Source organism: Felis catus, chromosome C1 (genome assembly GCF_018350175.1).
Source record: "Felis catus isolate Fca126 chromosome C1, F.catus_Fca126_mat1.0, whole genome shotgun sequence".
Taxonomy (NCBI): Eukaryota; Metazoa; Chordata; class Mammalia; order Carnivora; family Felidae; genus Felis; species Felis catus.
In genome coordinates this window covers 18,127,301-18,142,964 of record NC_058375.1, presented here as the reverse complement: position 1 = coordinate 18,142,964, position 15,664 = coordinate 18,127,301, and the positions used below count along the sequence as shown (strand labels likewise).

The following is a 15,664-nucleotide window of genomic DNA, read 5'->3' as shown; positions in this document are numbered from 1 at the left end:
CAGAATCTGAAACAGGCTCCAGGCTCTGAGCAGTCAGCTCAGAGCCCGACGTGGGGCTCGAACTCACAGACCATGAGATCATGACCTGAGCCGAAGTCGGACGCTTAACCGACCGAGCCACCCAGGCGCCCCTACTGTGTTTTCTTAATGGCTGCTTTAAAGCAAGGTTGGCAAACTTTGGCCCTTGGCCAAATCTGATCCGCTGCCTGTTTTTATAAATTAAATTCTGGTTTTGATTGATTATATATCTTCTCATGATGAATTGCATTTTTTTTTTCCTTTACATGCCTATTAATTCTTAACTGAACACTATATGTTTTTCATTGTACCTGTTGGGTGCTGGATCCTTTTCCAGTCCTGTAAATTCTTAGGCTTTGTTCTGGGATACAGTTAAATTACTTGGAAACAGTTGGAGTTTTTCAAGTCTTGCTGTTGAGTGTTAGCTGGGACCCGAGCCGCCTTAAGCCTAGGGGTAATTTTGCTCTATTTCGGAGGCAAAACTCTGTATACTCTATGTCCTCCGTATTATAAAGCTTTTCCCTCTGATGCGTGGGACCAGGAGGGTCTTCCTGGTTTGGTGTAAGCTATTCCTGTACTGCTGTTCGAGTATTCATCTTTCGGCTGATTCTTTCCCCAGCCTTGGGTAGTTTTCTCGCATGTGTATCCTGAACAATACTCAGAAAGGTACCTGAGGGGAAACCCAGTGCTGGGCTCCAGAGTTCTTTGTCTGGGGAGCTCTCTTCTTGGATTCTCTGCTCTCTCGGCTCTAGCCACCTGGTCTTTCTGGGCTTTCGGATTCATTTCCTCAACTCAAGAAGGCAGCCAGGCTCTCCCTGGATTCCTCCATCCTGTGCTGTGGCCTGGAAAGTTCTCCAGGCAGTAAGCTGGGGGCAATCCCACTGCTCTCTCATTTGCTTCCCATTTCTCGGGGCAGCCCCATCCTTTGTTGCTTCGTGTCCAGTGTCTTGAAAACCATCGTTTGATATATTTTGTCCATGTTTAACTTTTGTTTCCCTAGCTCAGAGGGCAAAGCCAGCCCCATCTTGGTTGGAAATGGAAGGTCAAATTATCCAGAGTGTTTTTTTTAAAAACTTTATTTTTCGGGGCACCTGGACGGCTCAGTCAGTTAAGCAGCTGCCTTTGGCTCAAATCACGATTTCGCGGTTTGTGGGTTCGAGCCCCACCTCAGGCTCTGTGCTGTCCCCGTGGAACCTGCTTCAAATCCTCTGTCCCCCCTTTCTCTCTGCCCTTCCCCCATTTGTTCTTCCTCCCTCTCTCGCACGCGCTCAAAAATAAATAAATAGGGGCACCTGGGTGGCGCAGTCGGTTAAGTGTCCGACTTCAGCCAGGTCACGATCTCGCGGTCCGTGAGTTCGAGCCCCGCATCAGGCTGATGGCTCGGAGCCTGGAGCCTGTTTCGGATTCTGTGTCTCTCTCTCTCTCTGCCCCTCCCCCGTTCATGCTCTGTCTCTCTTTGTCCCAAAAATAAATAAACGTTGAAAAAAAAAAACATTTAAAAAAAAAATAATAAAAAAAAATAAATAAAAAAAAATAAAAAAAATAAAAGTCTTCTTTTTCTGGTTCTTCTCAAGAGGGTTGTTTTCATGCAGGAGGTTCTACCACAGCCAGAAGTGAAAGTGATCTTTTTATTTTATTTTTTAACGTTTGTTTATTTATTTTGAGGGGGCGGGGAGGGGCAGAGAGAGGGAGAGAGAATCCCAAGCAGGCTCTGTGCTTGTCAGCACAGAGCCCGCTGTGGGGCTTGATCCCATGAACCGTGAGATCATGACCTGAGCCAAAATCCAAAGCCAACAGTTAACCGACTGAGCCACCCGGGCGCCCTGAAAGTGATCTTTTTTTTTAGTCAGGAAGGTTTTTTCCTTCCCCTGGGGGAAATGTCCTTCCTTTTACCTTAAAAAAAAAGAAAGAAAGAAAGAGAAAAGACAAGAAAAGAATCCCCCTTTCTTTGCTGCCTTCTCTGCAAACTCTTTAAATCGCTCCATGGACTTTTAGAAGCAAAAGCTAGGAAGCCTTGCGTCTGCTGTTTTCTGATTTGCTGTCTAGTTCATTAAAAGAAAAGTACATAGCCGTCCAGCTGCTAAATGGGGGTGGGGAGAGAAGGGAAGAAAACAATAAATACATCGTAGATTTCTCTCTCAAATGTTTTCTAACCAAACATTTCTTCTGCTTCTCTTACTTGCTTCACCCTCAAGCCGAGCACATTGGGCTAGATCGCCCCCCATCATTCCACCCACGGGTGTGTGGGGGAGCTGACTATGGGCCAGACTCAGAATGAGGAGGTGCAGCTTGGACCTTCAGAGCCTCGGCTCATTAGGCCAACTGTGTTCAAACCCCAGCCGGGTGTTTCACTTAAGGGCGAGTGACGTCATCTGTCTAAGCCTCAGTTTCCTCATCTGTCACAGCACCTCCTGAGGGGTCCCTGTTGGCCTTGGGTGTCTGAGTCTGAAAAGCAGTTTTGTGTTTTCAAAAATTTGGAGACTAAGAAACGGGCCTTAAAGCCGGCTCCTGGGCAACCGCACCCCCACTCTTTTTTTAAAAAAAAAATTTTTTTTTTCAACGTTTATTTATTTTGGGGACAGAGAGAGACAGAGCATGAACGGGGGAGGGGCAGAGAGAGAAGGAGACACAGAATTGGAAACAGGCTCCAGGCTCCGAGCCATCAGCCCAGAGCCCGACGCGGGGCTCGAACCCACGGACCGCGAGATCGTGACCTGGCTGAAGTCGGACGCTTAACCGACTGCGCCACCCAGGCGCCCCCGCACCCCCACTCTTAACGCATCCCTCCTCCCTTTGTCTCCTGGCCTTTTCCGACTCTGGCACACATTTCCTCTACGAGGGTTCGGACTTGGATGTTGAGATATGTTGTGCGCATCCTGCAGAGTCAGGGTGGACCCCCATCCAAAATTTGGCTTGCAAGTCAAGATTGGTGATGCCGCACCAAGGGGACACGGAGAGGGGTATTCCTCACCTCGTGAGGTTTTCTGGGGAGAGCAGGGTCGGCTTCCTAATCTGGCCCCAAAACGGCTCGAGAGAACCAGAGGAGAGAGACACGTTTGGGGTTTTGTTGTGGTTAGTTGGTAGGGCTGTGGTTAGTCGGAGGGCAAGGGTTGGTATGGTTTGAACTTCTGGCCGGCACCAAAGGGGAGAGCCTCCAGGCCTTCTCCTCAGTTTACCCAGTGTGGCTCAGAAGGGGAAGCCGGGGGCTGAGGCTTACAAGCTGTGAGCAGTCAGCCCCACATCGAAAACGGAGCCAGATTCTCTCACCCTCACAGGTTGGAGTTTGGAATCGGTCTGCCGTGCAGAGAGATGCCCCTCGTGGAGCCTTAACAGTTGTCTCTCATGTGAGACATTCTCCCACACGCGGGGCCGGGCGGAGGAGAGCGGGGAATTTGTGTATCATTTGTATGTCGCAACCCGGACATCCACAATTTTAAGTTGATTTTCTATAAATGATGCTTCAGCGATGTGACCCAATCTCACTAGTTTCGTTGCCCCGGGGTGGGGAAATGCCAGATTACCAAGAGGGAAAAAAAGTAAAGAGAATATTAAAAAAAAAAAAAGTTTCATGTTTACCTCCTATCAAAAGGCAAGTTTCTCTCCTATTCCACTTAAAATAAAACTTTAAGGGGGCGCCTGGGTGGCTCAGTCGGTTAAGCGTCCGACTTCGGCTCAGGTCATGATCTCGCGGTCCGTGGGTTCGAGCCCCACGTCGGGCTCTGTGCTGACCGCTCAGAGCCTGGAGCCTGTTTCAGATTCTGTGTCTCCCTCTCTCTCTGACCCTCCCCTGTTCATGCTCTGTCTCTCTCTGTCTCAAAAATAAATGTTAAAAAAATTAAAAAATAAAATAAAATAAAACTTTAAGGAGTGCCTGGCTGGCTCAGTTGGTGGAGGATGAGACTGTTGATCTCAGGGTTATGAGTCTGAGCCCCACGTTGAGTGTGGAGATTACCTAAAAATAAAATCTTGGGGTGGGGGGGGTGGTGTTGGGCGCTGGGCGCTGGGACGGCTCAGAGGGTTGAGCCTTCAGCTTCAGCTCAGGTCATGATCTCACGGTTCGTGAGTTCGAGCCCTGCGCCAGGCTTGCTGCTGTTGGCACAGAGCCTACTTCACATCCTCTGTCCCCGCCCCGCCCGTCCCTCCCCTGCTTGTGCTCTCTCTCAAAAATAAACATTTAAAAAATAAAGGAAGAAAATAAAATCTCAGGGCGCCTGGGTGGCTCAGTCAGTTGAGCGTCCCATTCTTGATTTAGGCTCAGGTCATGATCCCAGGGTCATGGGATCGAGCCCAGTGTCAGGCTCCTTGCTGGGCGTGGAGCCCGCTTGAGACCCTCTCCCTCCCTCTGTCCCCCTCCCTTGCTCGCGTGCTCTCTCTCTGTAGCTCTCTAAAAAAAATAAAAGTAAAAATATTGAAAATAAAATAACACTTTAAAATGTTCTTCGTTTTCTGCCTTTGTCAATTCTTCGTGCTAATTTTTACTTCGCTTTTGTTGTTCAGGTTTTACGGCTGCACATCCAGCACACTCCTCCTCCATTCCTTTTAAGAACCAGACTTCAACAATTCCAGAATCAGAAAAAAAGGGATTCAATAGTCAAGCCAAAAGATTTTATTATAAAAAGGTAATAACATCGTCTTAGAAACTCTGCATTTAATCTGGGTTTGAGCCTCGGGACGGGTGTGTGTGAGCCAGGCTGGTGCAGTTGTCCCTATGACCAATAGAGGGCAGTGTCACCCAAGGAGCCAATAGCCTTCTCTCCCAGTGTGCGGGAAGGTGAAGAATGAGTTGGGAAGTTATTAGCTAGCTTCAGGGAGAACGATGGCGTCTGGACTCCTGGTGCCATATTGTACCCCAAACATTTTTTTAAAGAAGAAATGTATTTTATTTTATTTTCATTATTTTTTTAACTTGTTTTATTTATTTATTTATTTTTATTTACATCCAAATTAGTTAGCACATAGTGCAACAATGATTTCAGGAGTAGATTCCTTAATGCCCCTTCCCCATTTAGCCCATCCCTCCTCCCACCACCCCTCCAGTAACCCTCAGTTTGTTCTCTATATTTAAAAGTCTCTTCTGTTTTGTCCCCCTCCCTGTTTTTACATTATTTTTGTTTCCCTTCCCTCATGTTCATCTGTTTTGTCTCTTAAAGTCCTCATATGAGTGACGCCAGATGATTTTTGTCTTTCTCTGACTGATTTCACTTAGCATAATACCCTCCAGTTCCATCCACATAGCTGCAAATGACAAGATTTCATTCTTTTTGATTGCCGAGTAATACTCCATTGTATATATATCCCACATCTTCTTTATCCATTCATCCGTCGATGGACATTTGGGCTCTTTCCATACTTTGGCTATTGTTGATAGTGCGGCTGTAAACACGGGGGTGCACGTGTCCCTCCAAAACAGCACACCCGTATCCCGTGGATCAATGCCTAGTAGTGCAATTGCTGGGTCGTAGGGTAGTTCTATTTTTAGTTTTTTGAGGAACCTCCATACTCTCTTCCAGAGTGGCTGCACCAGCTTGCATTCCCAAGAAGAAATGTATTTTAAAATTTATTATAAAAGTATAAAATTCAAGAATCCCAGGTATATGAAGTAAAAGGTAAAAATCCTTTTCTCTCCCTCTGGTCCCGTTCACTCTTTATGACAGGAGAGGAAATAACAAACCTTTCTTCAAATAACATAAAAGGGTAAATAAAAGGGTCGAATAAACTTAAAACCACCTTTGTGATAAAGGCCCCCCCTTTTCTCAAACTTCCTTTAACAGTGTGTTGTTTCTGTTGCTGTATCCCCTCCCGCCCCGTTTCTCCACATATTTGTGTCTCTTTTCCTCGTTGATCTGGAAGATTCTGCATGGCTCCCCGGGCTCCTCGTGGGTCCTCAAGTAGCTTGGGATTGCATTGGCTGAAGGTTCAAGGGTCTGACGGTCTCCTCTCTCACCAGCAGGGGGCCGAAGCACCTCACAGACCTCCTTAGTCTTTAAAATCTTCATTCCTTTACTCATTTAACCAAGATCTGTAGAATAACATTCTTTTGAAGGAGTCAACATCTCAGTTACCTTTGGCCACGTGGGGGGCCTCGTCAGGCCCCTTTGCCCCTCAGCCTGTTCCTCCTTTGTAAACAAGAACGCTGAATGAGAGGACGTTTAAATTCCTTTCACTTCTAACATTTTAGGATTCTAAGAAAGCAAATAATAAAGAATATAGGGTGTGTGTATAGGCTCACGTGTGCGTGCACGCACACACGCACATTTTTAATTACTTGAAGGTTTACCTCAGAGATGATAAAGAAGATATTTGCTCAGGACTTTTCTCTCTTCTCCCTCTAGTTTCTGTGTCTGTGTTTTAACTGTCCACCGGTCTCTGTACCTTCTGTTTGGGGTCCTGTTTGTCAAGACAGTAATAACATGTTGCCCATCTCTAGAATACTTGCAGTCCAGCCTCCAATAAAAATAGTAGCAGCCACCATTTTACTGGTCCCTTCTAGGTGTGAAATCATTTTTAGACCATGTCCCTAATCCTCAGAACAATGCTAAAAGGAAGGGTTCATTGTCTTAATTTAACAGGAGAGGAAATCGAGGCTTAGGGGAGTTAAATGACCCACCCAAGGTCATTCAGCACAGGGCTCGGCACATAAGAGGCCCTACATAAATATTTGCTGAATCTACCTGGAAAGCATTAGACCTCAAACCCAGGTCTAGCTCACTCCAAAGCCTCATGTTGTTTCCACACACTACCACACCTTTTGTGGCCTCCAGAGCCATGCATTTGATTTATGAAAGTCAGCAGGTATGTTTCTGAAAAGGCCTTCGCCAGAACAGCCCCAGCACAAGGTAGGGAAGGATGTCAGGCGATGAGTGTAGGCGCCCTTCTACGTGATCCAGTTCTCCAGACTCGCTTCCAGAAACTGAAAAGGCCGGCATTTCGAGTTAGCATTCAAACTACTACTTTTCAGAAACGTTTCTGCTCAAGGAACCGAGGGGGCAACCAGCCAAAGCTGTAAGCAGTATCAGATACGGAAAGAAATCGCTCAGAAATGTGATTCATACTTTTCAGATGTAGTCACGTTGGTTTGACAACGTGGGAACTTCCATCTAGGTATTTGAAAGCCTTCTGTAAAAAAGTACGCAATTCTGTGGCAAGAGCACGGACGGGATCCATAAATCAGGTTCCCTGTGTTCTGCCCTGTTAAGAGGCTGTGTGCCTTTAGACAAGTCACTTGACTTCTCTGGGCTTCGGTTTCCTCATCTGAAACACAAACAATTTGGACTATATAATCTTTTAGCTTCTTCAAGCTATAAAAACTGGAAAAAAACTTTTCTTGTTCCATGCTCATTATTCTCATTTCTCTTGAGGGAAATGGACATTGAGAAGTGAAAGATCTTGTGTAACATCACCCAATAATTTCGTGAGGCAATACAAATTAAAAACAGATTTTAAAACTCTGATGTTCACCACCCTTCTTAGGACATGAATCATCCATACCCTGAGCCTGATCTCATAACTTGGTTGTATCCTCACATTAGTTCTGTGACCCATTTAGCACGTCTTTGACACAGAGAATCGGTGCTTTGTGAAATGTGCAGTCACCTTGTCCGTCTAACTTTGTGGGGAAACACTGCCCAGCTCGTATGCCCTGTAATCAATCCTTCACGGAGCTTGGTGTCGGGACTGGCAATTTAGGCTGCTAGAAATGAAGTCTGCTTCCCTGCACATTTTTACGATTATTTACAAATGTGCTGGTGACTCCGTGTGCATGAAGAGACATGCCTAATCTGGGGCAGAACGTAGCCCAGGAGGCTGATGGACATTTTCTTCCTCCACCTCCCTGTTTCTGTCTCTATTCCCCTCTGGACGGTGGTCACTGCCTTCCAGGCTGTGTAACACTAATAATATCTTTGCATCATCTTAAAAGCAAGGATGTGGGGCGCCTGGGTGGCTCAGTCGGTGGAGCGTCCGACTTCGGCTCAGGTCGTGATCTCGCGGTCTGTGGGTTCGAGCCCCGCGTCGGGCTCTGTGCTGACAGCTCAGAGCCTGGAGCCTTCTTCGCATTCTGCGTCTCCCTCTCTCTATGCCCCTCCCCCGCTCATGCTCTGTCTCTCTCTGTCAAAAATAAATAAACGTTAAAAAATTAAAAAAAAAAAAAAAGCAAGGACGTTATAATTGCGAGGCCCATGATTCTAAAGCCAGCTTATCCCTTCCAGGCTCTAATCAATGAATGCCAGTAGCATGCGTATACTGTATCTTCTAGAAGGGCTCAATTTAAACATACATGTTAATTTGATAGACAGCCTGACAGTAAATCCACCGTCCCAGTTGGAAAGCAGGCCTGTATTTAATTTGTGTGAAATTGTAGAAAGCTAATATCATTTCATTGATTAACTTGATGAGGCACTGGATCAGGGATGTTTTACATGTCGAGTTATTTATTCATTCATTCATTCATTCATTCATTCAATTAGAAAGAGAGTGAGCGAACAACCCGGGGAGAGGGGCAAAGGGAGAGAAAGAGAAGGTCAACCAGGCTCCACACTCAGTGCAGAGCCCCACACAGGGCTCGATCCCACAACCCCGGGATCGTGACCTGAGCCGAAATCAAGAGTCAGACGCTCAACCGCCTGAGCCACCCAGGCGCCCCACATGTCAGGGATATTGAAACGAAAGGAAGTTCAGTTCGCAGGGGCCACCGTGTTCAAGGGGATAATTACCCCAAGTGTGCACTCGGCTGCATGTCTGAACCACAGTAGGGTCAGCGGCATGCCTCCCCACGGGGTCTGCAGTATATGTTCCCGGACATAACAAACGCTTGGCTGGCACTGACCGCATGCCAGGCACCCCTCGGAGACTTTCGCATTTATCTACCCGTTTAGTTCCCATAATCACCCTGTGAGCTGAGTCTCATCGTTGTCTCTGCTTTTCAGATAATGACCCTGAGACACAAAGGGGGTTGAGTAACTTGCACGGCCAGGGTCAGGGGGGGCAAGGATGCATGCAGGTGGCAGCTCCTGGGTCCCAGACGCCGCTTCCCATGTCACCCCAGGATGGAAGCAGGGACACCCTCCTCTGAGCTCTGGACAGCCACTCTTGTGCCCCTGTGCACCTTCTGCTTCACCTGATGGTAGGGGGTGTGCCCGTCTCACCTTCACCTGCCCGGAAACTCCTGGGGTCATCGCTGTCCTTTCCTGACCCCAACACCCCTCAAAAGTGCATGGAATGAATGAGCCCGACTCCAGTCTATGCATCCCTCGCTGAGTCGCGGAACACACCCTGTCCATTTTGCACTGTTTTGCTGCGGCCCCTCCATCCCATTCCTAGAGTGTGTGAACTGCTAACAGATCGTGCTGTATCCTTCCTTGCACCTTAGCACAGGCCCTGGTCCACAGTAGTTTTCTTATTTTTTCTTTTAATTTTTTTAACGTTTATTTATTTTTTGAGAGACAGAAATAGAGTGCAAGCGGGGCAGGGGCAGAGAGAGAGAGAGAGTCAGAGACAGAATCTGAAGCAGCCTCCAGGCTCTGAGCTGTCAGCACAGACGCGGGACTCAAACCCACAGACTGCGAGATCATGACCTGAGCCGAAGCCGGCTGCTTAACCGACTGAGCCACCCAGGCGCCCCAACATCCAACTCTTGATTTCAGCTCAGGTAGTGATGTCACGGTAGTGAGTTCGAGCCCTGTGTCAGGCTCCACACTGAGCACGGAGCCTGCTTGGGATTCTCTCTCTGCCCCTCCGGCCACACCCTCCCCACCCCCCACCCCCCGCAAAGATAAACAATCTCCTCAAGAGACCTCATCCCCTTTCCTGGTTGCTCCCCCAGAGCTTCCAGGGTCCCTTCATTCTGCCATCCTCCCCCATTCTGAACAAAACAGTGTTTTCTTGCATGAAGTACGCTCACGGCCTCTCTCCCTTTGCAGCTGTGATCAGAGGTGTGGAAACTTTGGCGCCAGACAGAAACATATGTGGGGGGGGGAGGGGGAGGGGGAGGGGGAGGGAGGGACAGAGGGCAGAAAGGAGGAAGGTGTCTTCCAAGGGGCAAATCTCAGAGTCAGAGACAATTTGAACCAGAAAGAGCTTCCGTGACCTTGAACCCCGGGCTCAGCAGAACAGCCCTTCCTGTGACAGTGTCTCGTCCTGAAGCCCACTGGTGGGCCAGATACGGGCAGACTGCTCCTCCAAGCTGCTGCCAGCTTCCCTGGCTCCCTGTGGACGCCTGGCATGTGGCCGGAAAACCACAGATCTTGACGCCCCCACAGATGAGGGGCCTGAGGGCCGGTGCCGCGCCCCGGGGACAGAGGCCGACTCTCCCGCCGTCCAGGCGGTGCTGTCCTCTTCACTCTGGCCACATCAACCCGACTAAAAGCTTTCTCGCTTCGACGAAGTCAGCAGGGTCGTTGGACACATTGTCCTGAGATCTGAAGACCAGAGGCATTTGTGGGGAAAAAATTGTTTCCCCAGGAGCCTAACATCCCTGTGTGATTTTGCCGGGGGCTTAACCACAGCACAGGATTCTGGTTCTACCCCAGGCACGTCCTCCTCCTGTTAGATACTTTTTTTTTTTTTTAAGTTTATTTATTTTGAGAGAGAGCGAGAGCAGGAGCAAGGGAGGGACAGAAAAAGAGGGAGAGAGAGAATCCCAAGCTGAATCCCATCCGCTGACAGCGTGGAGCCTGATGCGGGGCTCAAACTCACGAACCGCGAGATCATGACCTGAGCTGAAACCAAGAGTCGGAGGCTCAACTGACTGAGCCACCCAGGCGCCCCCCCCCCCATTAGATCCTTTTAAGCCCCTCAGCAGACCCCTCAGCAGCTTTCATTCCTCTTGTGTGGCCTTTAGCCAATGATCCAACAGAGACTATGTTTTGTAGGCCAAGAAGCAGTTTGACGAACCGTTGATTTGAAAGTATTAATCGGACAGAATTTATGAAATCAGGACTCGAAAGCTCAGGCTGCATAGCTGGCTGCAAGCCGCGGGACTCCAAGCTTCCTATAACCCATGGACACGTCTGGGGTGAGGAGCTCTGTGCCCTGCTCCTCATGACCTCCCTACCCTATCCCAGGGTCAAGCGAGCGGAGATCTTTGTCCCACCCTTGGCACCCGCACAGGCTGTCTTCCGGGACTTTAATCCTTCAGAAGGGCTCTCTAAGTGCGTTTCAGCCAAACGTCACCCAGGTGTGTGTTGGGTGGAGGGATGGGAGCACATGAACCAGTCCTCTCTTGCTTAATCCCACTCTCCAGGTCTTTAACCTCCACGGGAAGGTTCAGCTCCATTGCGGCTGGCGTGGGCAATGCAGAGGTAGAAACGAGGACGAGGTGGCCACGCACCGGCTCTCACCCCTCTGCGTGTATTGACTCATTTAATCCTCACACTTTGGGGCAGGCCGGGGAGACCACAGGTATGACATCCACATAGTTCTCTCAGTGCTCAATAGGCAGCTGGTAGGGCTGAGATCGATCGTTCTCTTCCCTTCTCCCTCCCCACGCCCATTTTTGCTTTGCTTATTTTTGCCCTCTGGGGGTGGTCTTGGCCAAGAAACCAAGGCGGCTAAGTTCACCCCAGTTGCAGTCTGGATTCTTATTTCTGGGATCTGCTCTGAGAGGCCTCAACTCACCGAAGCCACGAAAGGTTAGTCATGTGAACTGTCATCCCAGAGGTGAAAGGTCTGACTTTTTATTGCCCGCCCAGAGAGCCATTCACCACTTCTAGCAGTCGCCGGAGAGGGCCTGAAGGCTCTGCATTTGGACATTTCCCTCCGCGGAGCTTAGACACCTAGCTGGGAGTCATGTGAAGGTAGCGGTGGGCTGGTAGACCAGCTGTCCCCTCCGCGAAAGGGGGAAGTTCCGATTGATAGCATTTGCCAATTTCTGTGGTGTAAATACCCCCACCCCGGGGCCACTAGCAAAACCTCCGACATTCTAACAGCTCCAGCAGACTGCTGCCTGGACAGCTCTTCTCAGACATTCCTTCAGAGCAAACAGGCAGCACTCTGTCCCTCCAGGCTAAGAGGTGACAGCCCTCTTCATATTTGGCCTGGCCTCCAACCAGTTTGCAACACAGCAGAATGAAAGCATGAGCTAGGTCCAGTGGGGTTGCCAGATCGAGCAAAGAAAAACGCCGGATCTCTAGTTAATGTAGAATTTCAGAGCAATGGCGAACAACTATTTTAGTATCACTGTGTCCCCCCAAACTGCGGGGGACGTACTTACACTGAGATCGTTTGTAGTTATCTGAAATTCAAACTCACCTGGGCAGGGTGGGACGGAGTAGCTTTTATTGGGCAACTCTAGCTCCTCAGACACGTAGGTGCCCAGAAAATTGGTGGGAAACTGATGGCGGGCGTCGAGCGTAGCGGTAAACTAGGGGCCAGGGGGGTGCGTCTTCCTCGTTCACTGTTTAAACCTGGAAGAGTCGCGAGTACATGTCCTGCTTCAGCTTTCCCTGGACTTAGGGACTCTCCAAGCTAAGAGGCACCCACCCAAAGAAAGGCATGTGGCCCCATGTCTCTGATTTGCAAATAAGGAAACTGAGGCCCAGAGGGGCAACTTGCTAAAAGTCAGTTGGCGTGTGTAGCAGCACCGAGACGGGAATTTGCGGATTCAAAACGCAGGACGATTTTTGTTTTTCTTCTATCCTACACCTTTGCATTTGAACATTAGTTTGGTTTAATGCTTAAGAGTAGTGGATTCTGGGGGTACCTGGGTGGCTCCGTCGGTCGAGCGTCCGACTTCGGCTCAGGTCATGATCTCACGGTCCGTGGGTTCGAACCCCGCATCGGGCTCTGTGCTGACGGCTCAGAGCCTGGAACCTGTTTCAGATTCTGTGTCTCCCTCTCTCTCTGCCCCTCCCCCACTCGCGCTCTGTCTCCTTCTGTCTCAAAAATAAATAAACGTTAAAAAAATTAAAAAAAAAAAGAGTAGTGGATTCTGTATGTTTGGTGGAGATGGGCAAAATGGGTGAAGGGAATGAAAAGGCACAAAATTCCAATCACAAAATAAAAAAGTCACGGGGACGTATCATACAGCATGGCAACTACCGTTAATAACACTGTATTGCATATTGGGAAGTTGCTAAGAGAGTAGATCTTAAAAGCTCTGATCACAGGGAAAAAATCCTGTAACTGTATGGTGACAGCTGTTTATTGGACTTACCGGGTGATCACTGTCCAATGTATAAAAATATTGAATCATTACACCGTATACATGAAACTAATAGAATGTTATGTGTCAGTTATCCCTCAATCTATAAAAAAAGAGTTGACTTTGTACTAAGACCCCCCTGGGTTCAAATTCGGGCTCTGACAGTTACTAGCCATGTGACCTTGGGCCTTATCTCTTTTGGTCCTGTCCTTCTGTCTTTAAAATGGGGATTAAATGAGTTACTGCGGGTAACTGGGTGACTCAGGCGGTTAAGCATCCGAGTCTCGATCTCAGGGTCGTGAGTTCAAACCCTGCATTGGGCTCTACGCTCGGTGGAGCCTACTTAAAAAAAAAATCATAAAGTACTCAGGGGCGCCTGGATGGCTCAGTTGGTTAAGTGTCTGACTCTTGATTTCTGCTCAGGTCATGATGTCACAGTCTTGAGATTGATCCCCTTGTTGGACTCTATGGTGTAGAGCCTGCTTGGGATTCTCTCTCTCCCCCCACTTGCTCTCTCTCTCTCTCTCTCTCTCTCTCTCTCTCATACACTTAAAAAAAAAAATAAAGTACTCAGAACAGTGCCTGGCACACAGTGAGTGGCCACTCAATAAATAAATGCTAGCCCTACAAACAGCCCCCTAGAAAAATCTCTTCCTTGTTTTCGGTAGCTCCTCGAATCTTCTCCCACGTGCGAACTCGGCCTAGGGCGCTGGTGCACCTGATTGGTGATCAGCCCGCACTCTGCACCCAAGATCACCATCACCTACAAAGTGGGAATCAGTGCCCCTTCACCCACCTGCTTTAAGCGAGGCTCAAAGGATTCCCTGCATTTAAAGTTCAGCACAGAAGAACCTATTAATCTCACTGACTGATGGCCCTATCCCAAATATTAAACCTTAATTACACACTGCTCAGGCCAGACTGGAAAGTCCTGGAAAGCCCTGGTGGCCCCTTAAGCTTTCTTTCTGCCCCGAGGAGAGTGGTAGGGATTGTGGAGACAACGAGCCTGGGTGACAGAGGTTGGGGAGAGCAAGTCTGCAGTCCGGCTGCCCCCGGATTTAAATCTGGGCTTCACCATTTACTAAATGTGGACCCAATGCCTCTGGGCCTTCCTTTCCTTAAAATGGGCCCGCTAACACCCCCACCGCAAAGGGTTTGCGTTCATCATGCCCTTGGCATTGAATTCAGGTACGGCCGTTAGTAGCAGCGGGGTGTGGGATAAATGCATCCCCACGTGCCTCGGTGTCTCCACCTGTAAAATGGGGACAGTAGCCCCTTCCTTGTCAGAGGATTAAATGAAGCAACCTTTGAAAAGCTTGTGGCATCGAGTAGGCACCCGGTAAACTCTCAAGGCAACGGAACATCCTTTTCATTTCCTGCCACTCGCTTGGCCAACTTCCGTCAGCATATGCTTCCCCCTGGTAACTTGCCCGGGAAATGAGCCAAAAGTCCAATTAGCTGCAAAAGCAGGAATGAGCTTAGAAATCAAGCGTTTGTTTATTCCTCTCTCTCATACCTCCGTCGTTTAGCATTTGAGCCTCGTGAGCCTGCCTCCTTTTGTTTGAGAATTAGAAAGGGACTTGTTTGGGAGGAAGGTTGTTTTTGTTTCGTTTTGCTCTGTAAACAGAAACGCTCCCTGCTTTCTCCTCTGAAAGGCTGAGGAGGAAGCTGAGTCAGGTGGGTGCGGTTAACGTGACAGCGGTCATCGGTCCCTCACCTTGGGTTTGGCGGACCCAATCAGCACACGCTGACTCACGCATCAGCTATACTTAGCATCCCATCTTGTGTTCACTTCCCTAATGCCATGACAAAACAATAGCCTTCTTCTGGAATGCAGGGCAGCATGGTGGAGGGAGAGTCAGGGCTTTGGGGGTCCCAGACCTGGGCTGGACTTCCAACCCCAGCGCTTGGTCACTGAGACAGTGACTGGGCAGGCTAGGAAACGGTAGAGCCGAGCCGTCACCGGGAAAGTGGTGGTGCCATCCTGGAGGGTTACACTGAGGCTTAGCGTGGATGTAATGGATGTAAAGCTCACAGAAGAGCACAGTGGAAATGTGTGGATCCCAGTGACACCACGTTCTCTCCCTTTCAGGATAATATCCCGGGTCCTGGCTTCTACAATGTCATTCACGAATCTCCGGTGTTCAACAGTGTCTCGCTGTCTAAGAAAGGGACGTGCACTTTTCCCTCTATGGTGAGAACCCCCTCCTTGAGTGAGGCCACTAGCGGGATCAGTAATTTGCTTTGCTCCTTGCATAAACACGTGTTGGTCATCTGGTCCCTTCTCTCCAAATGCCGTGGTTCTAATTAGGAGCATAACTGCCACCTCACGTGTCACGCAAATAAATTAGAGCCTGTGTCTTTAAGTAGCTCCCCTCCCCTGCTAGACGTTGCCAGAGTGGGAAGAGAGGCCAGAGGGAGATTCAGGACCTGATCATCCACCATCAATTCTGTCATCACGGAGTGGACTAAGCAGATGTTCTCCTGAGATTTTTAGGTTCCGGGGAA

At 48.9% G+C, this 15,664-nt stretch overlaps 1 protein-coding gene across 12 annotated transcripts in view; it reads left to right on the top strand.

The window, feature by feature from the left end:
- The window catches only part of STPG1 (sperm tail PG-rich repeat containing 1), a 58,058-nt gene that overhangs the window by 15,041 nt on the left and 27,353 nt on the right, over positions 1–15,664 (top strand). For 7 of the 12 annotated variants that reach the window (XM_045035304.1, XM_011284540.4, XM_045035297.1 and 4 more), the window contains 2 exons: positions 4,516–4,637; positions 15,249–15,350. In XM_045035304.1, coding sequence (XP_044891239.1) covers positions 4,516–4,637; positions 15,249–15,350 — 224 coding nt within the window. The remainder of the gene's footprint in view (positions 1–4,515; positions 4,638–15,248; positions 15,351–15,664) is intronic. The other 5 variants (XM_045035301.1, XM_045035300.1, XM_045035299.1 and 2 more) reach the window with 2 other exon arrangements.